Raw genomic sequence first — 27,010 nt, 5'->3', positions numbered from 1 at the left:
AAGCAAGGCAGTGTCTGGGAGGTGCTGTCGAGATGCGAGGTCTCGGGAGGGATCCCAGGGAGGGTGGATGGTAGAACCTGATGATATGTACAGAGGCCCGAGGGACTGACCCGGGACAGAGAATGCTGGCAGTGCGTGGCAGAGAACAGTGGCCGGAACGTGACTTAGTTTTCGCAGGAGTTCACTGTAGCAGACAGAAGGAGATGTGGGGCCATTGTGGAGCACACAGGGCATATGCCCAGAGGCGTTAACATTCAGAGGGCTTCAACTCGGAGCAAGTCAGGTTTTTATGGGTAAAGGCCGTTCTCTGACGTGGTGAGCATCAGTGGCAGGAGCGTGGGAGAGCTGCAGCGCTGGGCAGATGCCTCTCTCCAGCGTCATGAAAGTGAAGCTCTCACAGCTGTTACCTTAAAGCCCCCTTGGTGGGCTCCTTTGCCCCTGTGAGGGAAGCGGAAGTTTGTGTTTGAGCTCTGGCTGCTCAGAGCGCTTCCAGCTTCCTTCCCTGGCCCCTGTCTGCCCAGGACTCTGGCTGGGGTGGGGCATGTGGTCTGAGCTGTGGAGTCTTCACTCCCTTCTGTGATTCTGCTTGTGCTTTCTGCCCAGCTTGGAGAGAGGCAGTTGAGAGAGGCCCTCTCTCCTACCTAACGTTGCCCCTTCACAACAGGCCAGGCCTGACACAATTAGCAAGGCAGATGGTGATTGGAGGGGCTTCTTCCATGGATTGGTGTGTCTTCACCTCAGGCCCATAGTGCGCACGCACGCACACATGCACACACACACATGCACGCACACAGCACAGCGTGCTGCTGTCCGGGAAGGACAGAGTGAAGGTCACAGGCTCAGCCCATCCGGGACTTGCATTGCATCACAGAGGCAGCTGTGGGGCAAATGAACACCCAGGCATGCACTTGCTGCATGTGACATATCCTATGAGAACACAGAGCGATGTGTGAGCTCAGGTCTCCCCTGAGCCCCATGATCTGTCATAAAAGTGTGTCGAAAAAGTGTGTCCAGTTGACTGTACTGCGTGTCAGATCCCCAGATTCATGTCACTGAAGCTCCTCAGCCAAACTTGGAAGAAAAAGGAAAAGGAACCATGATTGTAAACACTGCGTGTCCTGTTACCGCATGTCACTTCTTCCTAGAATATATAGGTAGCTTGCCCTTTACCTGGTCTTCCTTTCTAAGGCATAACAAATGGCCAGAGGAACTCACAAAGCCCTTGGAGACCCGTGCACCTCTGGAGTCTCCCTGCCTTCCATGAACGAAGGCAAGACTCTTAGGGACCTTTAAGGGTTGCCAGGCTATAAGTACCTATTCAAAGGAGAGGTCATGGGGAAGTTGTCTGGGTCTTTCAAAATGTAGACTTTTACTGGGTAATTTCCTAGGAAGCCTTCAGTTTGTTGGGACAGATGGTTGGGAGGAAAGAGCTTGTGGTTCACCTGTTGACTTTTAGCCCAAGTGCACATTACTGCTCCCAGCCTGTCTGATGCATGCAAGGCAGCCTAGCAGTGACTCCCAGCACAGGCCCACATTCTGACTGTGACATGTCTGTTAACGTCCCAGCCCATCTCCTCTTGGTAAAGGGAGGTATGGCTGTTCTGGCTGGAGAGGTCCAGGTCTGGACCCTCAGGTCAATGCTGGCACCCCTCAGTGCACCATAGTTGCCAGTGTCCCCTTCCTTGGGCTCTGAGGAGAGATGCTCATCTTAGGCCCTCGGGGTCTGGTGCACTTTGCCTTTCTGTCACTGCAGTAAACACCGTGACCAAAAACAACTTGAGGAGAAAAGGGTTTATTTTATCTTACATATTGCAGTCTGTCAGTCATTAAGGGAAGCCATGGCAGGGACTCAAGGCAGAGCTTACAGTAGAAAACATGAAGGACATTGCAATGCCACTTACTGGTTTGTCCCCAGTGGTTTGCTCAGCCACTTATTTTTAATGCGGTCTAGGCTCACAAGCTTCTCAGGCCCGTCTGATCTGGGCAGTTCTAAAGCTGAAGTTGTGTTTCCCAGTGACCAGGTTTGTGTCAAGCTGACAGCGGGAGCTCACTGTGACAGAACCCATCAGGAGGAAAATGGCTCCTGGCTTTCCCAGGGGCAGCACCTCTGAGATGCTTTCCTGTGTTTGGTAGGAAAGTGTGCTAGCATCAGGAAAAATGGTAACATGTCTAAGTTTAGCCATCCAAGTAGACCAGTGGTTCTCAGCCTGTGGGTTGTAACCCCTTTGGGGACTGAACAACCCTTCCACGAGGGTCACCTAAGACCACCCCAAAATACAGATATTTATATTATGATTCATAGCAGTAACAAAATTGCAATTATGAGATAGCAACAAGAATTATGTTATGGTTGGGGGTCACCCCAATGTGAGGAGCTGTATTAAAGGGTCACAGCATTAGGAAGGCCGAGAACAACTGAAGTAGATGAGCATCAGTGGATTCAGAAGCCCTGTGAGGATTTACCTCAAATTTTATGCTGTGGAAAGCATGCTGGGACCAAACCCTGCCCTCAAAGACTCTGCCATCCTTCAGGGAAGAGAAAATAAGGTATGCTCATTGCCGGTGTTGCATGGTCCCAGCACAAGGCAGTCTGAGCACCAGCTATAGCTCTTAACCATGGATCCCTCCTGAACAGAAAACTGAAGGTCTGAGGTCTGAGACCTCTCCAAACCAAGCTTCCCAGGGCCCAAACCAGGCCTCAGAGTCTGATCTTTACCACTGAGGAGTCCTTTCGCTGGGCCTAGAGGTCGCTTGCCTGAGGCCCGATCTGCAGGCCTGGAATGCTGCCCACAGCCAAAGCTACCCTCCCTTATTTCCCAGTCCCATGGCCTAGCATCAGACACGAATGCCAGGGCTGCTCTTGGAAAACGTCAGGGCACTCTCAATGCTTCCCATGTCAGTAAGTCCACAGGGACTCTGGTACCCATTAAGCCATCATCCCATTATCCATCTGGACAATCCCATGCTGGCCCTATAGAGGTTTAGACGCCAGGAGACAGCTCCAGGTGGCCAGCTGACTAGGTGCCTCGGGCCCCTGAGCTGAGAGTCACACCCAGTTTGAAATATGTCTGCCCTGGCAGATGGCTGGTGTTGGCCATCTGTCAGCTGCTGGGAAGGTTGGACCCCAGTGGGCCCACTTAGGCTCACTCTTGGTTGTTTGTTTAGATGGGGGCAGTCCTTCAGCCCCCTCCCTGAAACTCTGGCCGGAAACTTCACAGTACTGCAGACAGGGCCTGGTCCTTGACTTGGAGGGAAGGTGGGAGGCACCCTGGCTGAAGCAACTTGAGGAAAGGCTTTCGACACTTCTTTAATTCTTGAGGCAGCTCTTCAGGGAACTGAGATCTTTAACACCAGCCTAATTAGGAGAAAATTGATACTCTGTGAAGTGGCCAGCCCACCCTGTTAGAGTGACCCTCCTTGGATCTGTTAGCCTAAGGCAGGTTGCTTTATGAAGAAAAGGGTTGTTGTGTCTCAAGGTTCCCCTGATTTCTGGGGTTACAAGTACACACAACCACATAGCTTATTGTAGGCAAGCACCCCACCAGCTTGAGCTGTCAGGCTGAGGTGTCATACCTGGGGTGGCCTTGCTGGCAGAGTTCTGAGGTGATTTAGGGCGTCCCATGGCAAGAGACAGGGAGTTCTTATGTGTGTGACCTTTGGTCTTCACCAGCAGGACTGAGTTGTGGAGACTCCACCATCATGACCTCTTGAGGACCCAAGGACCCATTTCCTCCCTCTTAGGAGCTCCCAGTGGGACCACAGATCAATACGTGAAGCTTAGACACAGTCACGCCACACAGAGCCTGAGGCCTGTGCTGACTCCCAGCCCCTCTCCTGAGTGTCACTTAGCGATGTACATATTGGCGCTCTAGGAGAATAAAGGCTGGTTTGAAAGGATAACTTACTGGCTTGTAGAAATGAAAATAAAGCAACTCATGGCCAGGTATGAAAACCTGAGATGGCCCAGACAACTGTTGGGTTGAGAAGTATCACTCATTCAGCCTTTCTGCTTCCTCCAGCTGGCCCTCAGTACACCTGACCTTGGAAACCACCTGGCCATTCCTCTGCAGGGGCCCAGGGTGCCGGGAATTGTGCCACATGCATCCTTGAGTTCCTGACATGTCACATGTGGGTGCTGCTACCCAGTGTCTGTCAAGGAGGGCTCCACAGCCTCCTAAGGACACAGCAGCTTCAAAACTGTGATACTGGGTTAGGGTGTAGCCCGTGATGGTGGAGTTCAGGCTAACATGAAGCAGGCCTGGTAGCACACCCTTGTAATCCTAGCCCTCAGGAGATAAAGGCCGGATGATCAGATGTTCAAGGCTGTCTTTAGTCACACAGCAGATTCCTGAGGCTCCGTGAGAGCGTGTCCCCAATGTGATGAACTGCAAGCTTCCCTCAGCATTTCTCTGTGGTATGTGTGTGGAGAGCGAAGCCAGTTTCCACGGGATGGCCGTAAGCCTGGCGTGTGGCTTATATACTTGGCTCCAGACCTGTCTTGTCCATCTCTGCCCACTCTCCGGCCCTCGCTGGTCCTGCTTTCATTGTGCACCTGCCTAGGCTCATCTGCTAGAGTCCTCCCAGGTGTGTCCACATCGTAACTCCTTAGCAGGTGAGAGTTTGAGCCTTTCGTGACCATATAATCAGTGCTGGTTCTAAGTGGTAGTTTTATTATTTTTTTCCAAATCATCAAAAATTTGCATAAAAAGCATGAAGCCTTTGGTCAGAAAAAAAGTAATGTAAATCATGTGCCTTTTTAACCGCTGTGCTGTGGTGCTGAGGCTGGAGCCCAGGCCCATGCCCATGCTAGGTGGGCCCTCCAGTGCTGTCTGACTCCAGCCTGCCATCTGCATTTTTAAGAGCATTTGTTCATTATGGATTTGAATGGTTATTTTTTATTTTTTAAAAAAAAATTACATTAAAATGGTTCAGTTACTGCATCTTTTGGCACCCCCCCATCTTTGTAGTTAAAAAATAATAATAATAATAATAGCATGACCACTGGGGGAGTGGCTCAGTGGCAGAGCATCTACAAGGCCCTGGGTTCTAGGCCCAGCACCACAAAAAACAAGCAAGCAAAAAAGGTACCATAAAACCACAGTCTGGTTTTAGGTTTGGTTGGGTTGGTTTTGGTTGGTTGGGATCTCCCTGTCACTGTTTCCCCAGTGCCAGGACCTTAGATGAATGCTACCATGTGGCATCCTGTAGCCATTTTAAAGCATTCAGGCCTGCAATGATGTATATGTTCATATTGTACAACAGATCTCCTGAGCATCTTCCTCTTACAAAGTGAGACCTGAGCCACTCCTGCTCCCTGCCCTGGGGACCACACTCTGCTCGGTTCTATGAGTCTGAGCATTCTAGTTTACCCCCGACCTGCAGAATCGCAGCTAGTTAGTGCACCACCCTCACAGGTGCATTCAGAGCTGACAAGGTAGTTTGGTGGATAAAAGCACTTGCCACCAAGCCCAATGACCTGAGTTCAATCCCAGGGGCTGGAGGAAGAAGAGAACCAACTCTCATCCACAAAGGGGCACTCATGGGCATACACATACGCAAATAATAACTAAACATTAAGTTTGTTTTGTTTTGTTTTTCGAGACAGGGTTTCTCTGTGCAACTACTCTGGCTGTTCTGGAACTCACTCTGTAGACCAGGCTGGCCTCGAACTCACAGAGATCCGCCTGCCTCAGTCTCCCAAGTGCTGGGATGAATGATGTATGCCACTACCAACTGGTTACTATAAAATTTTTTAATATTAAAATTTTTAAATATTTTTAAAATTTAAATATTAAAAACTTTAAAAGCTTTTTAAATTAATAAAACATCCCTGTGATGACGTATATCAAAGTTTCTTCTTTTTAAGGTTGAATAATATTCCTTCACATGTATACAACACATTTTGTTTATATATTCATTCACTGGTGATAGATACCCTTTGACTGTGTTGTAGCAATGAGGTCTCACTGTAGATGGCCTCAAATCTCTGATCCTCCTGCCCCCACCTCCCAAGAGCTGGCATGGCAGGTATGCCCCACCACCCTTCGCTCTTGGCTACCTTGACTGATATTGCTGTTTATGGGCTGTTTCCATTTCAAAGAGAAATGGAAAGAAAGTGTTCTGCTTCAGAACCTGTGTGCTAAGGGCATGGAGAAGCCAGGACTCCTGAATTGAGACTTGGAGTCCCCTGCTCGAGCCCGCTTTAGTCTTAGCTTTTCTCTGGGGCTTCAGTCTCTATGTGCCAGCATGGTGGCTGGGCAGGAGGTCCACGGGGTCTCTCTGGCCTCCAGGTTTTCCATATATAAGCATTTCCTGTGAGGCTGTGCCCTTTTCCCAGGCTCCCTTCTCCCAAGCATGACTTGTGTAGGGATGGAGTGGGGTAGTGGTTGGGGCTTCAGGCTGGAAGCTGAGAATCTGAGAAAGAAGGCACTCGCTGGCTGTAAAGAGCCGGCTTCCAGACCCTCTGAAGGAGGGGAAGATGTTTGCCTGCTTCTGGTCCAGAGCAAGACTCAGCTATGGTGTCTGGGCCTATTTCACCCAGCAGTGACCCAGGGCCATCTCCATGTTTCAGCTGGACCCTGGAGCCACAGGAATGTTAATCTCTCACCCAGGAAGCTATGTCTCCATTCTGGGACATTCCAGACATAGTGGTCTGGTGTGCAGTCATATCTCCACCCCCACCTTCTGGCCACTCCCAAGAGCTCCCAAGGCTCTGAATCTTCTCTTTTTGTTCCCCAGACCTTTGCTTGGACTGTCTTTTGAGTTTTTGCTGGGTGCCCAGCCTGGAAAGGCTCCCCTGCTCTCACCGCCTGTGTGCTGTTGGCCATCTCTGACCCTCTTCGTTCCTCAGGACTCTGAAATGCTTTGTCATGTTGTCCGGTGTAAGGACCTCTTCCGCCCCTCATCTCCACCCCAGGCAGAAGCCACTGTGCCCACCCAAACACCTTTGCCCACTACAGTGGGCAAACCATCCCACTACAGTGGTCCATCCGTACTCCCAGTCCTTGGAGGTGGGAACAGTGACCTGTCCCTTTCTGGACTGCAGCACCTGCCATGACAGTGTGGGGTTAGTTCTTGAATGTGGAAGCCTGGGGCAGGAGGATCATGAGTTTGAGGCCAGCCTAAGCTGGTAGTGAAGACCTGTCTCAAAAGCAATCAAGAACTGGTGAAGAGATTGTCAGTTAAGACCCGAGGTGGTCTTATCAGCTGCTCCGTCATGGTCTCTGGCGCTTCTTCCAGATGGAGTCATGCTAAGTAATTAATTCCATCCAGCTGATTCACGTACTGAACTGCTGCAGCTTGGACACAGTTGAGGTGTTATTAAGAGAATGTGTGTTCCAAGTGCACTAGCAGGGTCAGGATAGTGGCCTGTGGGGCTTCCCCAAACCTGGCTGCTGGGCCGCCTGGCTTCTGAAATTCCGATTCTGGCCCTGGATCAATTCATTCCCTGCTTTGGGCACAGCAAACCTGAGTCCTGGGAGGTTAGAGTACTCTGTCCCAGTGACGCACTGCAGACCTGGAGGGTCAAAGGGGGAGAGGCCAGTGCGATTTCCGAGCTATTCGGCATTTACTTCCTGTACCAGCCTTGCAGGCACTGTTGATCATTGCTGGGCTGAAGGCTAGACTGAGTATGCTCGGCGAGTGTCCTCCAGTCCTGGCTTTTCCCTCCAAACCTGTCTCAGCTTGCCTGGAAGTGGCTATTTGGATACTGTATTACCTTTCTAGTGGCTGTAACAAAACTTGACAAAAGCAACTTCAAGAAAGAAGGGTTATGTTATTTTGATGCCCCTTTCAAAGATAACATTCCATAACTGCAGAGAAGTCCTGGCCGGCAATAGGGACTTCTTTTCACACTGCATCCACTTAGAGAGACAAATGCAGTGCTCAGCTCCCTTCCTCCTTTTCTCCTTTATATTTAGCCCATAAAAAAGGTGCCACCCACATTTAAACTGGGTCTCCCCACCTCAGTTAACCTCTAATCTAGAAACTGGTTCACAGACACGCCCAGATGTGTGTTTCCATGGTGATTCTAAATCCCATCAAGTTGACAGTCAGTGTGAGCCACCACAGATGCCATCTTGAGGATTCTGAGGCTTGCACTACCATAGCAAGAAGGGCTGTCACACAGTCTTTAGTAATATGTGGAGACGAGAGAGAGAGAGAGAGAGAGAGAGAGAGAGAGAGAGAGAGAGGAGTCATACCTGTGTGCCACACACACCTACACCCCAACTTTATCACTAAGCTTGGGCTTTGGGGTGTGGATGTTTTAGGATTGACATCCTTTCCTGGACTTCCGTTTGCTCTTCTCTAAAATAGACTTGAGTAAGTCAGAGTGTGGGATCAGCCCCTGGAGCAGAGAAACATCAGAATGCCATAGCCTAAAGCAAGTTCAGAATTTCTTTTTTTATTTTGCACTGAAGAATCCAGATAAGCAAGCCCAAGCTGGTGGAGGTGGGCAGCTCTACTATCCTCAGCATGGACTTCAGCTCTGGGGTCTAGTGGCCGTTCCCTTCCAGCCCCCTCCCAGCCAGAAGGAAAGGGATCAGGACCCATAGAACTTGTTTCTAGTGGTCTCCGAGGTGACCCAGAAGCTGCCTACCTCTCTGCTTATCCAAGTTAAGGCAGAACTTGCTGAGATGTGTTTTGTTGTTGGTCTGTTTGTTTTTTGGTCAGATAGCCTGTGCTCAGCTACCATTCTTGCTGGACCAAGAAAGCAGAAAGGAGACCTGGGATAAGATGCCCAGGGGAGCTGCTGGGCACCTCAGAGTTTTGAGGTCTGGGACAGTACGTACCTACCAGGGCTTCCAGCACTCACCGCTGCTCCCTTCCCATCCAGGAGCTTGTGATAATCCTGCACAAGGCACTGGAGGCTGCCCAGCAAGAGAAGCGAGCATCCAGTGCTTACCTGGCAGCCGCTGAAGACAAGGATCGGCTGGAGCTGGTCCGGCACAAGGTGCGGCAGATCGCGGAGCTGAACCAGCGGGTGGAGACTCTAGAGCAGGACCGAGAGCGCCTGGCGCATGCGGCTGGCCTGCTGGAGCAGCAAGTGCAGGAGCTTCAGCAGCACGTGAAGCTGCTCATGGATAAGAATCAGGCCAAGCAGCAGGTCATCTGCAAGCTCTCCCAGAAGCTCACCGAAGACCTTGCCCAGCCAGAGCAGCCTGCCAACGGTGACTTCCTGAGCCAGCAGGAGAGAATAGAGCACCTGAAGGTAGGCCCTCTCTCCACCCAGCATGCTCTCCTGGCATCTGGATGCCATCAGAAATCCATCAACTGGATTTCTAGTTGGGGCAGAAGTCACCCCTCATGCTGGAGCATCCAAACCAGAACTAGGTAGCAAGCAGAAAATTCTCTTCCCTCTTTCAGTTTTTTTAAAAATATTTATTCATTTATTATGTATACATTATTCTGTCTGTATGTGTCTGCAGACCAGAAGAGGGCAGCAGACCTCATTACAGATGGTTGTGAGCCACCATGTGGTTGCTGGGAATTGAACTCATGACCTTTGGAAGTGCAGGCAATGCTCTTAACCACTGAGCCATTTCTCCAGCCCCCCTCTTTCAGTTTTTGAAAGCCCAATGCAACTTGACCTTCCATGCTGTGTGCTGAAAAGTGAGCAGTTCCCCAGCTTATCAGTTTAGAGTCGAAAAAGCTAACTAGTCTGGAGCCTGGTTTGCACAGCCCCCTTCAATGGCGTTCTGCTGCCCAGGATCCCCAAGGTGCCCTCAGCGTGGTCTCACATATAGAACAAATGACCTGTACTGGCTGTGGCTGACCCAAGGCAAGGGCTCTCCACGTGCCGGTCCCGTCTCCAGTGTTTGCTGTATCAGCTCACTGTGGCCTGTGCCAGCCCTGCCAGGCGGTGGCTGGCAGGTCCTATTTTCGCAGCTAAGGTTGCTGAGGCAGAGATGTTTGCCCAGCAGCTGGCACAGGGGTGGGAGCAGGACTGACTGGTCAACCTGCCTTGCACCTCCCAGCCCCTTTGTGCCACCTTCAGGCCTCACCCTGCTTCCCTTCTCTGTTCACCTCTCTTTTCAAGCCTCCCCAACTCACAGGGACCAGCCGTGACCTTTAGGGCTGTCATTTGAGGTGTGATACCTGCTGTGGGCCACAGGCTGCTCTGAAGACTGTGACGGGGCCGCTAGCATTCCTGAGGCTGAGACTAGGCGCTCCTGACCCTCACTGTCCCTAAGGACAGCACACAGAACCGGGGTCAGTATGGTCCCAAACACTGCTTCTCATGGCCTCCCGTGCTCTTGTACAACTCAAGCCAAAGAACTGCTGGGTGGCGGGAGGTAGGGAGAAAAGGGGCTGGTGAGTCAAGTATGGCCACTGCCCACCTATGAAGTAAGCCGGCATTGGTGCTGACCCTGCTCTGTGCCTTACTAGCTGAGCGACTTTGGACAAGTCTCTCTCTTTCTCTCTCTGAGAAGTGGCCTAACTGTTCCTAGGCTGAAGAGTCCTTAGGATGTAGGAAGAGGACTTGAGACCCTTACTCCCTTCCCTGCCAGGCAAAACTAGCAAGCACAGGACCACTGTTAGCCTGAAGCCAAAGACTGCTTAGAAACACTGCAGAATGAAGAACAGTGAGGCCTGCTAGAAAGCCGCTGGCCGTGCGCGGGGTGGTGGGAACATGTCTTGTTGCCCTGTATGCCAGAGGCCTCTGTACCTCCCTATTCTAGACCCAACAGAGCAGCACAGGGCTGAGACATAGATCAGCTGAATGGTTCTGGAGTGCCGAGGGCCACTTGTTATCCTGCCTCCCCTAGGGGCCAAAGTGTGTCCCTCATTCACATCTGTGGGAACATCATTTATCCATTGTGGGATTTCATGCTTGTAGATCATGCTCCTGAGCCCATACTGGGGTCTGACAGAGCTGCTGCTGTCTTAGTTTGTAGCTCTTAGAAGGCCCATCAAATGCCAGGCCTCATCATATGTGGCCACAGAGAAGTGCTCACATTTCCTGCTTGCCTGAGACACGATGCCAGCCTTCCTTAGCTAAAGGCCCTCTTATCCTGTCATTTCAAGAGCAGTGCCGTTGACCTCTTGAATTTCAGAGCTGGGATGGGGAGAGCCCAGTATTACCAAACTAGGCTCGTAATCCTAGTACTAGGAGGAAAGTGGAGGCAGGAGGATTAGGGATTCAGGCCGTCCTCAGCATAGAGTTGGAGGACAGCCTGGATTATATGAGGGGTTCAGAGATGGGAAGGCTGGGATCCAGCTGTGCAGGTGTACTGCCGGCAGGTACAATAGCCACAAGTGGGGAGTGGGCAGCAGGATCAAGGTAGACTCAGGTCCCCTACAGGAACCTTTCCTGTGAGAACCTGTGATATCTGACCCTGCACAGGCTGCTGCAGGCTCTCCTCCTGGGCACCTTCTGCATGTTGTCCTCTTGCTTTGCTTGTGACTTTGTGTGGCTTTTTTCTTCTCTGAGGTCTCTCTTTTTCCTCCCTACAGTTCTGAGCCAAGGAGCACAGCCAAGGTAGGGCACCAGTCTGATTGGAGGCTGCCCAGCTGCCATTCCTTACCCACTGTGCTCTGAGGTGTGTTCACACCCACCTCCCTTCCTGGGCACAGCTTGGCTTCCCTTTGACCCAGAAATGGGCACCCTTAATGACAAATAACATATTCTCAAAGTCTGAGGGGCTGCCGTGAAGAAGAGGTGCGAACAGGGAGCAGGAGTGGGTATGGTCTGGGCAGTCAGTGGCGTGGGCTGAACACTCCCAGGGATCCTTGCTCTTCGACACCAGCTGTGTCATTGAGGGCTTTACCTTCTAGATCCGTGTTTCCTCATCTGTAAAATGGGAACAATGCTACTTTTAACACTCATCACCCACAGATGGCACACGGTGGGACTGCAGGACTGACATACACTTCATTCTCTCTCAGCTGGATGCTGTGGCTTTCCCAGGTGCTGAGGAAGAATCCCCTTGAGCAGCCGCAGCATGCTCCCCACAGACTGAGTGAGCAGGCAGGCTGTGGCAGCCATCTTGTATGCCTTACACACACAGTGACTAATGAAGGCACTTCCCAAACCCACAGCCCAGGACTCTTCCCTAGCAGGAGAGGAAAGACTTGGTTTCTCAGGGGATATGAGTGGACCATGTGCTTGACTGGCTTCTGGAATATTCTTCTCAACAGAAAAAAGATTGTGCTGTAGCCTTGGAACCTTCTTATGACTTGCCCAGCCTCTTAGCAGTCCAGGCAGCAAACATCGTTCCCTATGCAGGACTGTGAGGGGCAATCTCAAGGCTCGTAGCTGTTTATCACGGTAGCATCATACTTAAAGCACAGCTAAAACACCCAGGGCTCACATTTAAACACATCAAAACAAAAAGAAAACAAGGGCTATGGTGGTGTATGTGTATGGCCAAGATCTGCACAGTTTTGGGATTGACAGGGAAAACAGGAAATGAAGAAATGACAGACACAAATAGAAAAACTGGGCTGGGCTGGGCTGGGCTGGGCTGGGCTGGGCCAGCGTGTTCCGATGTACCAGCAGCCTGGAAACTCAGCACTAACTGCGGAAGCAGGTTTATTTTTTACAGCCGCACCAGGGGACAGCCTCGCCACTCCCATGGGTCCAGGCTCTGGCGTCCTTGACATGGTCATGCTCACGTCAACCATACACACACTCAGGACTTCACTCACTCCGCACAGCCTGTGGTCTTAGCACTTGGGAGACAGAGGCAGGAGGATCTGCAGCACAAATCCATCTTTAGCTGTGGAGCGGATTTGAAACCAGCCTGCAATATATGAGACCTTGTTCAAACAAACAAAACCAGAAAGGAAAATAGAAAGAAAAGAAAATTAGTGTCCAGTGTCCGGGAGAGTGTGGCCCCATGGCAGAGCCCATACTCAGATGCCACAGAGGCTGGATTTGAGTCCTAGTGTTAAAAGTAGGCAAGCGTCACACAGTCATGTTTACAAAGTGATACTTAGCACAAAGCAATCCACACACAGCTGCAAATACCTGGAACATGTACTGATTTAAAAGCAACCAAAGCGATTCTAGGGGCGGTGCCTTGTCCTAGAGTTTGAGGGGTGGAGGAATTCCAAGTCACCCACAGCAGCCTTGTCAGCTGGAACCAACCTGGGCTACCTGAGACCCTGTCTGAACTAAACAAAACAAACTGAATGCTTTGCTGGGTTCTGTCGCTTCCTTGACGCTGCCTGTTAGCTGTGTGCTGTCCCAGCCACTGAGGGGAGATTCATGGCTGCCTTTCACAGGTAGGAAAACAGAGGGTCAGAATGGTTCAGAGATGGCAGCCATCCTGAACTTCAGGCCTCTGGCTCTCCCCACTTTGTGCTGGAGAAGTCTTTCAGACCCCCTTTCTCACTGTAGTTTTGGAAATTTCTCAAGGAAGGTAGCTTTGTCAGCTCCTTTGAGGGTGACATCTCCTGACCAGGATGTTTGTGGCGCCCCTGCTGATTCACTTTGCTTTTCTCCAGGATGACATGGAAGCATATCGGACCCAGAACCGGTTCCTTAACTCTGAGATCCACCAGGTCACCAAGATCTGGAGGAAGGTGGCAGAGAAAGAGAAGGCCCTGCTGACCAAGGTACGGGGGCTGATGGCCACATCTATGGTCCGTCCCCTCCCTGTCCCCTGCCTGCCCTCCTCTACTTCCCTAATCCCCTCCAGCCCCTCACACCTGTGACTGCTTTTCAGAAGGTAGACTTGGCATAGGGGACAGTTCGGAGTCTGTACCAGAAATCCCCGCACTCCTGAGGTCAGGTTCTCCACGAGAAGAATAAGGTGGGCAGGAAGAAACAGGAGTGTGGGGAGGCCAGGGCAGGGCTGGACTGAAGTGTTATAGAGTGTCCATAGCAAGTGGCTCCTGAGCAGGACTACAGCCCTGAGCTCGGGATGGGAATCGAGCTGGCCCATCACAGCAAACGCATCAAGGTAAAATTCCACCATTCCCATCCTCCAGAGACAAAAAGCAAGGCCCAGAGAGCTCACCTGACACACCCAAAACCATCTGACTTGTGCACTGAAGTGGGTGGGGGTAGGGATGGGAGTGCAGGGCACACCCTAGGCTGAAGATGAGGGTCTCCAGAAGCCCAAGGAAGGGAAGAACAAAGGAAGGGCAGCAGTATCCTGCCAGTCACCACCTGCAGGGAGCTGTCTCTGTGCCCAGTGCCTGGCAGGACTTCAAACAGGGCTCACTGCACCTTGCCAGAATCCTGAGGAGACCCCGTGATACCCCTGTTCTGAAGAGCCTGAGGTACAGGGTGAAATAGCACATTAGCCGACCTGTCACAGGCCACACAACTTGCAGTGCCTGAACCCTACGTGAGCCGAGCTGTATCTGCCCTTGCTTCCCTCCCCTATTTTGAACCCAGCTCCCTCCTTGATCCTGGTTCCTCTTACTTCCCTTGCAGTAAGCCTTTTTCCATCTGCCGCTCCAGGAGGGGGCAGACAGGGAGCCCAGAGCTGGGAGGGTTTGAAGCTGCTCGAGGCTTTGGCAGCATCAGTGTCCCAGAAGCCTGACCAGCTGCTCCATTCCCGCAGTGCGCCTACCTCCAAGCCAGGAACTGCCAAGTAGAAAGCAAGTACCTGGCCGGGCTGCGGAGGCTGCAGGAGGCAGCGGGGGCTGAGGCTGGAGGCTTTTCTGAGTTGCTGCAGCAGCTGGTCCAGGAGGCACTACAGTGGGAAGCAGGAGAGGCCTCAGGCAGCGTGGAGCTGAGACCCATCAGGTGAACCCAGTGGGCAGCCAGGGAGGGGCTGCGGGCATGATGAGATCATTGTAGCTAATGCCAAAGGCCACATATGCCAGCACTACATAGCTGTGGATTCCCCAGGCTCAGGCACATAGTATGCAGTGTCACCTGGGGTGGGGGCAGGCTCAATGGAGGCACACAGACCACCCAGTCACCACACCCATCACACCCAAACTGTCTCCTCCAGCCAAACCCTTGCTGAGCACAGCAAAAGAGGGAAGCTGTATCTGATGGGCTCTGGGGATCACGGACAGGATGCTGTATGCCCCAAGCAAGGTACCTTACCTTTCTGCATCCCGTGTTCAGCCCCCGTGTAAGTTGGGTAAAGAGCCCTGGCTCTCAGGCTCCCTGGGAATGGCACACACAAGACACACAGTGAATTGCAGTCAGTACATCTCTTCTGGGCCACACACAGGCTCTTCTAGTTTACCAGAGGGGATCTCCCATGTCTTCAGGAGGCAGAGCAGTTCTCCCAACTGTGCAGATAAACTGAGGCTGGGCCCTGGGGTGATCTCAGTGCCACCAGGGTGGAAGCCCATTTGAGACAGCCGTGCTGATGCGGCCCTTTTGCCAGCAGCGAGTATGATGATTATGGCTTCCTGACGGTGCCGGACTACGAGGTGGAAGACCTGAAACTGCTAGCCAAAATCCAGGCCTTGGAGGTGTGCTCCCACCAGCTGCTGGCCCTCGAGGCTGTGGAGCGGCCACTAAGGGAACGCTGGGCTGCCCTGACTGAGCTGGCACCCTCAGCTGAGCTCAAGCAGCTGCTGCGGGCAGGTGTGCCGCGAGAGCACCGTCCACGTGTCTGGAGGTGGCTGGTCCACCGCCGCGTCCGGCACCTGCACTCCCCAGGCTGCTACCAGGAGCTCCTGGCCCAGGAGCGGGCATGCGAACACCCCGCTGCCCGCCAGATTGAGCTGGACCTCAACCGGACCTTCCCCACCAACAAGCACTTCACCTGCCCAACCTCCAGCTTCCCAGACAAGCTCCGCCGAGTGCTCCTGGCCTTTTCCTGGCAGAATCCCACCATAGGCTACTGCCAAGGCCTGAACAGGTGAGAACAAAGCTCTCTCTTCCCAGCACTGTCTGGCCACTCCGAGCCCAGGAGGCAGAGAGAGGGCATGCTCACGGCTGAGATAGGCTGGGGTTCAGGTCCTCAGCCTGTGTGCTCTGAATTGATCTAGGGAGATTTTACTCATGGACCGCTCAGAAGTGGCTCTCTGTGGCCAAACAGACCAAGTCAAGATCATGTCTCAGATGAAACCCACCCAGGGGAGCCCAGAGGAGCAGGAGTTTGCAAATGTTAAGGAAAGAAAGCAGACCCTAGCAGCAGAGGCCACAGCTTGCATGCCTGCATTCTTCCTGTGTGCACCCGCCCCTCTGCAGCCACACAAGCCCTGGCCTCTCCCTCTCCACCTCTTCATCCTCCTCTCAGTGGGGCAACCTCTGCCACTCATTCTGTGGACATGTAGGTTCCACCAGGGCCGCCTTGAGCCTGCCTACTTGACCCCTCCCTTCCCACACTTGGCCCCTCATATTCAGGCTTGGAATTCCAAAAGCAGAGTATGAGTGGTCCAGCCTGGTTACTGCCTCCCTGGCTCCAGTCCACAGCAGAGGAAGAACGATCAGGCTGAGGATGGAACCACTCAGTTGGGAGAGGTGTCTGTCCCCCTCCAACCCTGGGGGACTCTCATGAGTACCCTGGTTATTGCCATGAAAATTGCATAGTCTCACATATTTCCCAAAGCAAGTTTGACTCAATTTAGTTCAAGCACACATATTCTTGTGCTGAATTTACACAAGCTGTCTACTCTCCCTTCAGAACAGGTGATGTGAGACATCTATTTAGCACAGCATCAGGCTCAGAATGTCCTCACTCGGGTTTAAGTGGGTCCCAAGGGCAGAGATTTTCGATATGCCCATCTCTAGTCCAAATGCAAGTAAAATTGAGCAGGCGTATGTAATTTCTGCGATTTGTGAGCTAAACCCCCAGCAGTCACGTAGCTCAGCACCCCTCAGCAAGATTGTCAGGATGCATCGCCGCTCTGCCTGGGACAGAAGATGACTGTAGACAGTCTGCCCACTCACTCCTAGCCCAGCAAGACTGCCGCACTTTCTAAACGTGTCAGATTCCAGAAGGGACACACGCGAAGCCTCTTTAGGAATAGCTAGATGCGAAGGACGTGCAAGATGGCCCAGAAGGTAAAGGAGTTGGCTGCCATGCTTGATGAGCAAGCCCCAGGGCGGAACGCACATGGCAGAGGGAGAAACTCCCACAGGTTGTCCTCTGGCCCACGCACATTCAACACACGCCCAGCGCACATACATGCACACGTAGAAATAAATGTAATTTTAAAAAAGTTTAAGAGGGGCTAGAGAGATAGTGTCCTGGTGAGTGTTTCTATTGTGATAAAACACCATGACCAAATGCGGGGGAGGGCAGAGATTATTTCATTTTGCTGCTTGTAGTCCCTCATCCAGACAGGGCAGGGCAGGGTTCAAGGCAGGACCTTATACAGAGGCCATGGAGAAGCACCAATTACTGGCTGATCCCATGGCTTGCTCTGCCTTTGTTTTTATTGAGCTATCTATTTTTTATCTTCTCCCCTCCCTACCACTCCTTCTGCCCTCTCTCCTTAATCCCCACACTCCCAGTTTACTCATCTGCCTGGTTTCTTATAGCACTCAGAAGTGCCTGCCCAAGGATGGCACTACCCACAGTAGACTGGGCCCTCCCTCAGCAAACACTAATTAAGAAAATGCCCCACAGACTTGCCTATAGACGGATTATATGGGAGTATTTTCTCTTTTGGAATTTCCTTTCCCAAATGTCTCTAGCTGGGGTTGAGTTGATAAAATACTAACCAGGATAGGTAGTTCGATAGCAAAGAGCACGTGCTGCTCCTCCAGAGGACTAGGATTTGGTTCCCAATACTCACATGGTGGCTTGCAACCACCCATAACTCCAGCTCCAGGGGATCTGATGCCCTCCTCTGGCCTTCATGGACACACGCACATAAATGAGGTGTGCATAATAAACCCACGTAAGCACAACGCAGACATGCATAAAATAGTAAGCAATTCTTTAAAACAGCAAATGTCTTGACCAAATTCTTTACCAAATCAATAATAAAATAAAGGAGGAGTTAAGAAGATGGGTCTGACGTCAGACAACTATAATCTTAGTTACTCCAGAGACTGAAGCAGGAAAATCACGAGTTCAAGCCTGTCTAGACCATTGTTGAGTACAAGGACAGCCTGCATGATTTAGTGAGTACCTTTTCTGGGGCTGGGGTGGGGGATGGAGGTGGGGGTGACAGGGAATGCCTGAGGATATAGCTTAGAACGGTTCATGGGTTCAATCCCAAGCACCCTCCAAGAAATGGCAGGGAGGGGAAGCTGTGAGGGACCAGAGGGACCAGAAACTCTGGGATTAGGTGAGTGGAAGGTTTTATCTGTGACCCTGAAGGTGGGAATGAGCTGAGCACCCCATTTTCCAGCCGAAACCTGAGATGTTGAAGAAACTGCCCAGAATTTCACCATGCACTGCAGCCCTGCAGCCCCTGGCCTGGGTTGTTGGCCCCATACCCGGACCTTCATACAACCACCCTCTAAGTGGGAGCTGGGCCAGAGAGGATGCTGGGCTGCATCAAAGCCTTCCTGATCCATGTGTCCTTTTTGGAGACCAGGGAACTTAGCCACACTGGGGCTCTGGACTTCGGAGGTTGGCCAGCGGTTAAGGGACAAGGGAAGGTCTGATGCTAGGAGGGCCTTAAAGTCAAAGTCAGCCTCGGGAGCAAAATATCCTGGTGTAGAAGGGAGCAACACGTGCACAGAAGGCCACAGGGACACATGAAACAAAAAAAATCAGGTGACTTTCAGTATATCTCTCCATTCTGCCTTTATTTAAATTGATGTGCAAGCACACTTAATTAGTATTTACACAGATATTTATATTATTGCTTTAAATAGAAAGCTATGTATAATAGAGCCTACCTGGATCTCAAGAGGTGTGTTTTGCAGCTGCAAGCCCCTTATGACTGTCTATGTCACCATCTAGTGGTCAATCTTAGAACTGCATGCAGTGTGTCAGAATAAACAGTCTTCTCATAAAGCAACACAATCGAGCTTGTCCTGGAGGTAACAGATAATGTGAAGATGTCTAATGCCAACTCAGAACAAGCCCTTGAAATCCATTTCCCTATGATAATAATTGTAGTGCGCTAAGTGTAATTCTTACCTATCTGCACACGCCTTTGCAGGCCTGCTTGTTGGTAGCCTCTGATCTGTGGTGAGCCCCAATGGACTAGTCTTGGATAACTGACCTTACATATACAGAAATCTAAACCAATACTGACAGCAGTTCCTGAGGACATTCTTGGGCTTTGGGGGAACAGGTGGGCTAGGGTAGACAGCAGTAGGCTGGACTTTGGGGTCCTGGATTCTGTCTGCTCTGCCAATATGATCTTAAGTGATGGCCACTTTTGCCTTTTGAGCTCCAGTTTCCCCATCTGTGTGGTAAGAGGTTTGCTTTGATCAGAGGTTTGCTTTTTCTCAGGAAAAAGCTTCCTAGAGACCCATTTGAAGTGTCCAGGCTCAGTAGCAAACAGTTCCATTACGTATGTCTGCCCTGGGCATTGGTAATACTGACCATTGTGGTACTGACACACAGGGCATTTTCTGTTCTTGAGCCCAATGACCTCTTCAGGTCCCCTCCCCCAGCTTGGAGAGGGCAGAGCCTCCTGTGTCCCAGGAGACCTGAGGCTGTTTTTCTCTTTTTGCACTCAGCTCAGGCTCAGGAGGGTTTGTATAAACATGTAACAGAGCAGGGAACAGTTACCTCTCAATCGGCTGGAAAAGGAGAAAGGATTCCCCCCCCCACACACACACACCCCTCCCACTTTGTGAGACTCAGCCCTGGTTCTAAAAGTCATGAATCTCAAAAGAAAATGGAGGTCATGAATCCAATCCATTAAGACCCCCCAGAAGCATAAATGCGGCTCTGAAAGACTCTGCAGACAGTGGGGTTGCACCCTGTGACCCTAGCACCTGAAAACTGAGGCCAAAGGATTCCAAATTCTAGGCCAGACTGGCTAGATATTGAGACTCTTAACAAAAAAACAAAACAATAACAAAAATAAAAATAAAATAAAAATTTTTTAAATAAAAATCAAAGCTTCTTGAAGTCCACAGAGAGCCCATGACTTCCAGTGAAGGCCCCCTTTTCCACGGGTACCCTGAGGAGGGCTGTGCCTCATGTACAATGTACAAAAGGGACCCCATGGTCCCCGTCCCTCCTCCCCTCATCTGACTCTCCCATGGGGCTTGTTGCTACAGAATGTCCTGAGGCTTTGCTGATGCTGAGCACTGTGTACCTCCAAGAGTGGCAGGAACGGGCCGTGTTCCCAGATGTGGGTGGGACCTTGTGTTTACCAGGGTCCATGGAAGACCTGCTGGGGCTGAGGCTGGCCCTGGGTGTGACCCCTCAAGGTGGAAGAACCGAGTGCTTCTCTGGGGAAGATGTCCCCACTCTCTAAGCTCGTGTCTGTCCTGCCCGCAGTCTCAGCCTACCTAACTGGGTGGAAGTGCACAGGAGGGGAGGTTGTGTGTGCTGAGCACAGGCTGTGCGGATGAGTGGGGCATGAGGTCTGTCTGCTGTCACTGGGGACCACGCAGCTCTGTCTGGTGGGCAGTATCCCTGAGAGACTCTCAAAGCTTGCCAGTATGAAGGTGAAGATAGCCAGCATTTCCTGCTGACTGCATGCCATGCACGCTTGGACAGCGAACGTGCTGACAACCCACAGGGCTGACTGTTGGTCTTCACCCAGCCCTGGTGACCATAAGGAGGCTGAGGCTCAGAGAGGTTAAGTTCACCCAAGGCCACCCAGGAAACAATTCTTGCCATAACTCACACCCGGGCAACCCAGGCTGGAAGCCTCTGTTCTGAATTGGCCCTCGTTGCTCTGAAAGTCAACCCTGGCATCCTCCTTCAAGCACACCAGGTGCCATGACTACCAGCCTGGTAGGGGGAGTAGGGCTAGGTCAGCTAAGGTTATGTCCACTAGGGCTCAGCCCCAGGACCCAGGATGTTGCTTCTACCATACAGCACCACAGCTGCTATGGTCACTCAGGCCTCTCCCTTCTCCACAGGCTGGCGGCCATTGCCCTGTTGGTCCTGGAGGATGAGGAGACTGCTTTCTGGTGCCTGGTGGCCATCGTGGAGACCATACTGCCAGCTGAGTACTACAGCAAGACACTGACTGCATCCCAGGTGAGCTGGCTGCATCTCAGGGTGGGCGGTATCTGGTGACTGGTCAAGGCAATCCCCCAGTGGGGTTCCTTCAGGCCAGCAGATCCTGGGTCCCTGTGGACTTAGAAATTCTCAATGCAGAGTCATTCCCCGGTCCCCCACTTCTGTGAAGGCAGCCTTCAGCTTTGACACACCCAGCCTCCCTCCTCACCTCTCTGCCCCCCACCTGTCATGTCTGACACCTATCCCCCCTCCTGGGCTGCCCTTTGGATGGCAGGGATCATGTCCAGCTGCCAGGAGAGAGCCCGCTTGGACTCCGAAGGACTGAGGGAAGGGACTGCATCCAGCCTCACAGAAAGGAAGGGCCCAAGAGTGGTACCCGGTCCTCGATGCTGTCAATGGTCAGGCTCCTCCCAGCTCCCTTATCCACCATCCTCATATTTTCAAGTGGTTTCAGGAGGAATGCATCTCCCTTAACCCTGTGACCATGGTGTAGGCCAGAAGAAGCAGACAAAGGTGGGGCTAACCCTTTCAGTCCACAGTTTCAGTCCACTTCCTGCTTAATTCTTTTTTTAACTCCCCCCCTTAATTCTTAAGGTCAGAACTATATCTTAGGTTTGCCCCCCCCCCCACTGCAAGTTAGCCTAGGAAATACCATATTTCACCTCTGGATCTTAACATCTCTAAAAGGGAAACGCACTGAACAACAGCATCAAGCTTACCTTTGGTTTTATTTTGGTCATGGAGAATTTGCCACATTCGGAACAGTAGAGAAGGTTCCCACCCAGTGTCTCTGGCCACCAGCAGAGGGAAGAGGCCTGTCCCCTGCCTTGACTGCCTTGGCGTGGATCACAGGCAGTTCTTTGGCTCCATTGTGTCAGCTCTGATGACTCACCTGGAGCTCTGGACTGGCCGTGGCCTCTGCGCCGCTACCCTGCTTCTGAGGGAGGGGGAAAGGCTGCCCTGAGTACTCAATGCAGCAATATTGAAGCCCAGACGGACTGGCGTGGGGGCTGCCATGGTTCTAGACAAGAAGGTGCAGGAGGAGGGAGCCGGCCCCGAGAGTGATCAGTCCACAGAAATAAATAAGCCAGCGCCACCAGGAGAGGTCACCAGCGGCCTTCAGCTGCCTGCTGTCTGATGTGGCAGGACACTGTTCTCCCCGCCAGTATCTGTCCCAGGCACTCACCCCCAAGTGTCAGCCAGTAAGGGTCTGAAGCCTAGAAAAGATGTTCCTGGCTTTCTGTGCCTGTGAGCATGAGACTGATTGCCTGATTGTCAGGTACGCTGGCTGAGTGAAGGGGCCATGGACTTACCCACAAAGAGGCACATGCCAAAACCTGTTGTTCCGCCTGGGTATTTCACCTGTGCTGGGAGCCATGGTGATGCCACTGCACCCGCCATGTGCATGTGCGCGCGCACACCCACCCACCCACACCCCCATACCCCTCCACACACACACACCATCCCTGGTACAAGAGAGGCCCACCCAGGCAGCTCTGAGCGTATAGACTGCTGGGGTCTGAAAAGCAGGCGGAGAGACAGCAGGTGGGACAGGTCTCTGCTGCCTTCCAGGTGGACCAGCGGGTGCTCCGGGACCTCCTGTCAGAGAAGCTGCCCCGGCTGACGGCACACTTGGGGCAGCACCACATAGACCTCTCCCTCATCACCTTCAACTGGTTCCTCGTGGTCTTTGCCGACTCTCTCATCAGTGACATCCTCCTGCGAGTCTGGGATGCCTTCCTCTACGAAGGGACAAAGGTGGGTATGCCTGGGCCCAGCTGCCCAGCCAGGCCTCACGGAATGGACAGCCTGCCAACTGTCAGAGCCATTTGGGACACCTGAGAACACAGCTCCCTAAACTGTAGTGTTTGTGCAATATGAGAGGAAGCGGTGGCCCCACCTTTGAAGCTTGGCTCTGGTCCAAACCCTGCCTGTGACCTTGCCAGGAGATCTCAGTGGGGGCTGCCACCAGCCAAAGATGCTAGTGATACTAACCCCTTGACTCCAGCAGGGCCCTGCTCCCTCGTGCCTTGTGGAGGGATCAGGTACTCAGAGACCAGATATAAAGCCACGCTTCAAGCTGTGCTCCCTTTATGGTCTTCTATTGCCTGCTCTTCTAGCCCTCCCCCTTCCCCCGCCCTCCACACTGGCCTGCCAGGAATCTCTACATTCCCAGAGTCTCTGGGCTTCTCCATGAGCAGTACCTTCCTGGGCTCCTGCACCTCACCTGAACCCCCACTTTGCCCCAGGTGGTGTTCCGATATGCCCTGGCCATCTTCAAGTACAATGAGGAGGAGATCCTGCGGCTGCAGGACAGCCTGGAGATCTACCAGTACCTACGCTTCTTCACCAAGACCATCTGCGACAGCCGGTGAGCTGCCCACCTCTCTCTCACCCACCCCTCCCCCAGCTTAGGAGTCCTGAGGGCCAGTCTACCTTCAGTCCATCTGTGTCCTTGTATGGCATGCCAGCTCCCCAGCCCATCTTCACCCTGCCATCCACAACCAGGGTGTGGAGCAACCAACCCCACCACCGCCTGTGCTCTTAGTTTCTCCGACTTGGAGCCTCCTGGCCTCTTGCTTCACTGCCACCACTGTCTTGGGCCTGGTCCATTTCTTCAAAGCTAAGCCCCTTCCCCCTCCCCCAGGAGCCCTCATGAGCAGCCCTTCCCTACTGGATCAGGGGCCTGCTGAGCTCCTTCTAGTCCCTGCTCTGGGTCTTTATTGCCTCCTGGAAGGTAAGTTCCAGAAGGCAGGGTCACCATCCCAGGGCAGATGGGTGTCAGGACAGGCTCAGAACTAGCCATCATTACCCTGGCTGACTATGCCTTCCTCCCAGGAAGCTCATGAGCATCGCCTTCAATGATATGAACCCCTTCCCCATGAAGCAGCTGCGGCAGCTGCGGGCAGTCCACCGGGAGCGGCTAGAGGCCGAGCTGCGGGAGCTGGAAGTGCTAAAAGCCGAGTACTTGGAGAGACGGGCTTCCAGGGGCAGAGCAGTGCCCGAGAGCTGTGTCAGCGAGGACGAAGGGGAAGGTGATGGCTGATCGGCCACTCTGCTTCCCAAAGCCTTTCTTACCTTTGCTGGCAGGAACACAGAACACAGGCATGGGCCAGAGGTCTGCGTGACCCTGGAGAAGGCCCGTCTCCTCCCGTACAGACAATGCTTGCTGGGAAATCATTGGTTGGAGTCTCTCTTCTAAGCCTCCCAGGCTTGCCAGCCTGTATTACAGCACCACTGAGCACTTTAGCATTGTAGGGAGACAGGAGGACATTCGTGATCACCCGGAGCGTTCTCTGAGGCATGACTGTTTCGGTTTGGCTTAGGTTTGGTCTTCTGAGATGGGGTTTTGTGGAGCTCATGCTGGCCTCAAACTCACTACATAATTGAGCCTGGCCTTGACCTTCTGGTTTTCCTGTCTGAGGCACGTGGGGCATAAAAAACATCCTTCCACCTTTAGGACAGACACGCTCTCATTACCAGTGTTCCTGGGCAGGCCAAGGTGTCAGGAATGTTCCCTGGCACCCTCTGACTCAGGGCCTTGGTCCCTATTCTTGTGGCATTCCAAATTAAAGACCTGCATTTTCAGGGCATCTGTCTTTCTGGGCAGTAGCCCCTCTGAAGTGCCACCTGGATCCGTGTTGAGACCGCCCTGCTTGAGGGGACTGTTTCTGGAGCCCCATGCCTGAGGCTTCCTTCCTTTTTGTTTACAACCTACTGGGGACATCCCAGGAGAAACCCCTGCCTGCCACCCTGAGGAACTCAGGACAGTGGGCCCCAAACAACTATCTACTTTAATATGCCCTTGTCATGTGGGGCCAACGGGACAGGTTGGGAGGGCAGGTGGGGCTGCAGCCCGCCTGGCTCAGCAGAGCAAGTTGAACACAGTTTTCTGGCCCAGCGTAGCCCTGTTCTCCATGTTCTTCCTATCTTTTCAGTAGAGAGGGCTGCCTGCCCGGTGTCCTCCCTACCTAGGGCAGACAAGGCGCACAAGGAGTCCATATCTGTGCAAACTGTGGCTGCCATCGGAGCCTTGAGCCTGGCTCTCAGAGGGCTGAGGGGGGGAGGTCTCTGTGGAGTCTGCTCTGGAAACTCCCAAAGTCAAGGCTCCTATGGAGCTGGGGCCACACCCATTGTATACAGGCTAGCATCTGAGAGCCACGGTGTGACCCTGAAGGCAGGGCATGCCTGACACCCACAGAGTACCTTCCCTGCCCCACCCCCCCCAACACACACACCAGCTCCTGGGCTAAGGAGTCCTGTGCGCACCCTACACTGGGGCTTGCCTGCTGCCTCTGCCAAGACCTCTTACCTGCAGAGTTTCCAGGAAGTGGGAGAAGACGTAGGAGGGAGGTCTTGGGATCTGGGCTGTACCCTGACTGGCACAGTAACCCTAGAGTGAGTCATAGAGGAAGAGGCAGCTCAGCCCTGTGGAGCACGCAGCAGAGTAAAAGTTGTTGTTGGGGCCTGGTGCAATGAAGTGCCCAAGGCGGTAAGCAGCCTGAGGAGACCTGGCGAAGTGGGGTCTGGATATCCCCAAAACAGGTCAAACGGTGGACACAGGCTGCTGAATAAATGGTTCCTCCAGCCCTTCTCTGCCACTCCCTCCCCCAAGCCACTGCCCCCACCTCTCCTTTTTCTCACTCCTCCCTAGAGGAGGTCTCTGCCCAAGCCGTTGTGCTCCTCCTTGAGGGACTAGACCAGCTTTCTTACCAAGCTACACCCTAGAATCTTGGGCAAGCTTTTTTCTGTCCGTGTTGCTGGGCTTGTCCTCTGATGCTTTTGGGGCCATGGCGTTCTGATAACCGTGGGAGGGTTAGAGTTCTGGGACTAATTGCCTCCTCCAGCCCCGAATGAGGAGGCAGGCTGAGGACAGCTTGTCCTACGGTTTTCACCCAGGTCAGGCTCCGGTGACAGGGCACAGAGAAGTTAATGAATGTCACACAGCAGGGGAGGGTGGGCAGGCCTGGTCTGTGATGGCCTGTGGGCACACCCACAGGATTAACTCTAGGAAGAGAAAAGGGGGCGCCATGTGTGGTGGTACACACTTCTGGTCCCAGCAGGCTGGGCTACACCCTGGGCTACATAGCCAGACAGTGTCTCAAAGAACAAAACAATAAAAAGAAAATGGATACATGCCTGAGTTGCTTGAACTGGAACAGGGATGCACAAGGGGTACAGGGTGTCCCGAGCCTGAGAATATCGGGCTGCTGCTGGGGCAGAGTCGGCCCCTCCCTCGGGGGCATGGGGCCTACCCCTAGTGTCAGGTTCCTTGCTCGCCCCACAGCTGTTGCCCCTTCCCCAGGGATCACTGCTTCCTAGACTGGGGGATCTGATCCCACAATTCACCTTCCTACCCAGAACAGGGATGGGACTCCATGCTCCACCCCTCCCATCCCTGGACCAGCAGGCCTTATCACAGAGAACAAAGGGACTGGGTCAAAGGAAGGGCCTGGGGACCTGATAAACTCCTCAATCCATGTGGGAAGGGCCAACTCCCTTCCAGACTACTTTGTTACAGACCCTTGTCCTAGGGGCTGTCTTCTCTCCGTACCCCCACCTGCCACAGACAGGCACATTCTACAGGAAACTCCACGTGGGACAAACAGGTAGATGGAAATAAAGCAGTAGACGACATAAAGCAATGTCCCTGTGACGAGGGCTCTCCACCATCAGGACAGAAGCACTCTCATTACGGGCGCTCCCCTTGGGACTCCATGCCCCCACCCCAGGAACATGGAGTTGGAGCCTCGTTCATATCCTCAAATTAGTCATTGTCACTGTCCCCACCCCAACCCCATGTGGGGCTTAACTAGGCCCTGGTAAGTTGTATCTCTGCCCAGTGTCCCCTTGTGTGTAACTTGAGTTTTTAGGCAGAGTCTTCCACACTTGGGGCAGGACTAGGAGAAGGCAAGAGGAAACAGGGAAGGTCCTTCCCCAGGCACAGAAGGGTCATGCCAGGTTTCAGGCCTCCCCTCTGATTTGTAGGTCCATATGTTCATGGTCCCCAGAGAATCCCTGTCAAACAA

General features: G+C 52.8%; 1 protein-coding gene across 2 annotated transcripts in view; it reads left to right on the top strand.

The window, feature by feature from the left end:
- Positions 1 to 26,115, top strand: part of Tbc1d2 (TBC1 domain family member 2) — a 47,377-nt gene extending 21,262 nt beyond the window's left edge. The window contains exons 7-14 of one of the 2 annotated variants that reach the window (XM_038348190.1): positions 8,837 to 9,211; positions 13,453 to 13,563; positions 14,520 to 14,704; positions 15,303 to 15,782; positions 20,879 to 20,999; positions 22,554 to 22,739; positions 23,231 to 23,352; positions 23,820 to 26,115. In XM_038348190.1, the coding sequence (XP_038204118.1) occupies positions 8,837 to 9,211; positions 13,453 to 13,563; positions 14,520 to 14,704; positions 15,303 to 15,782; positions 20,879 to 20,999; positions 22,554 to 22,739; positions 23,231 to 23,352; positions 23,820 to 24,027 (1,788 nt within the window). In that variant the 3' untranslated portion in view covers positions 24,028 to 26,115. The remainder of the gene's footprint in view (positions 1 to 8,836; positions 9,212 to 13,452; positions 13,564 to 14,519; positions 14,705 to 15,302; positions 15,783 to 20,878; positions 21,000 to 22,553; positions 22,740 to 23,230; positions 23,353 to 23,819) is intronic. The other variant, XM_038348192.1, reaches the window with a different exon arrangement.
- Positions 26,116 to 27,010: the final 895 nt, after the last annotated feature.

Source organism: Arvicola amphibius, chromosome 11 (genome assembly GCF_903992535.2).
Source record: "Arvicola amphibius chromosome 11, mArvAmp1.2, whole genome shotgun sequence".
NCBI lineage: Eukaryota > Metazoa > Chordata > Mammalia > Rodentia > Cricetidae > Arvicola > Arvicola amphibius.
The sequence above is the reverse complement of the archived record's forward strand: the minus strand, read 5'-3'. Positions and strand labels throughout refer to the sequence as shown.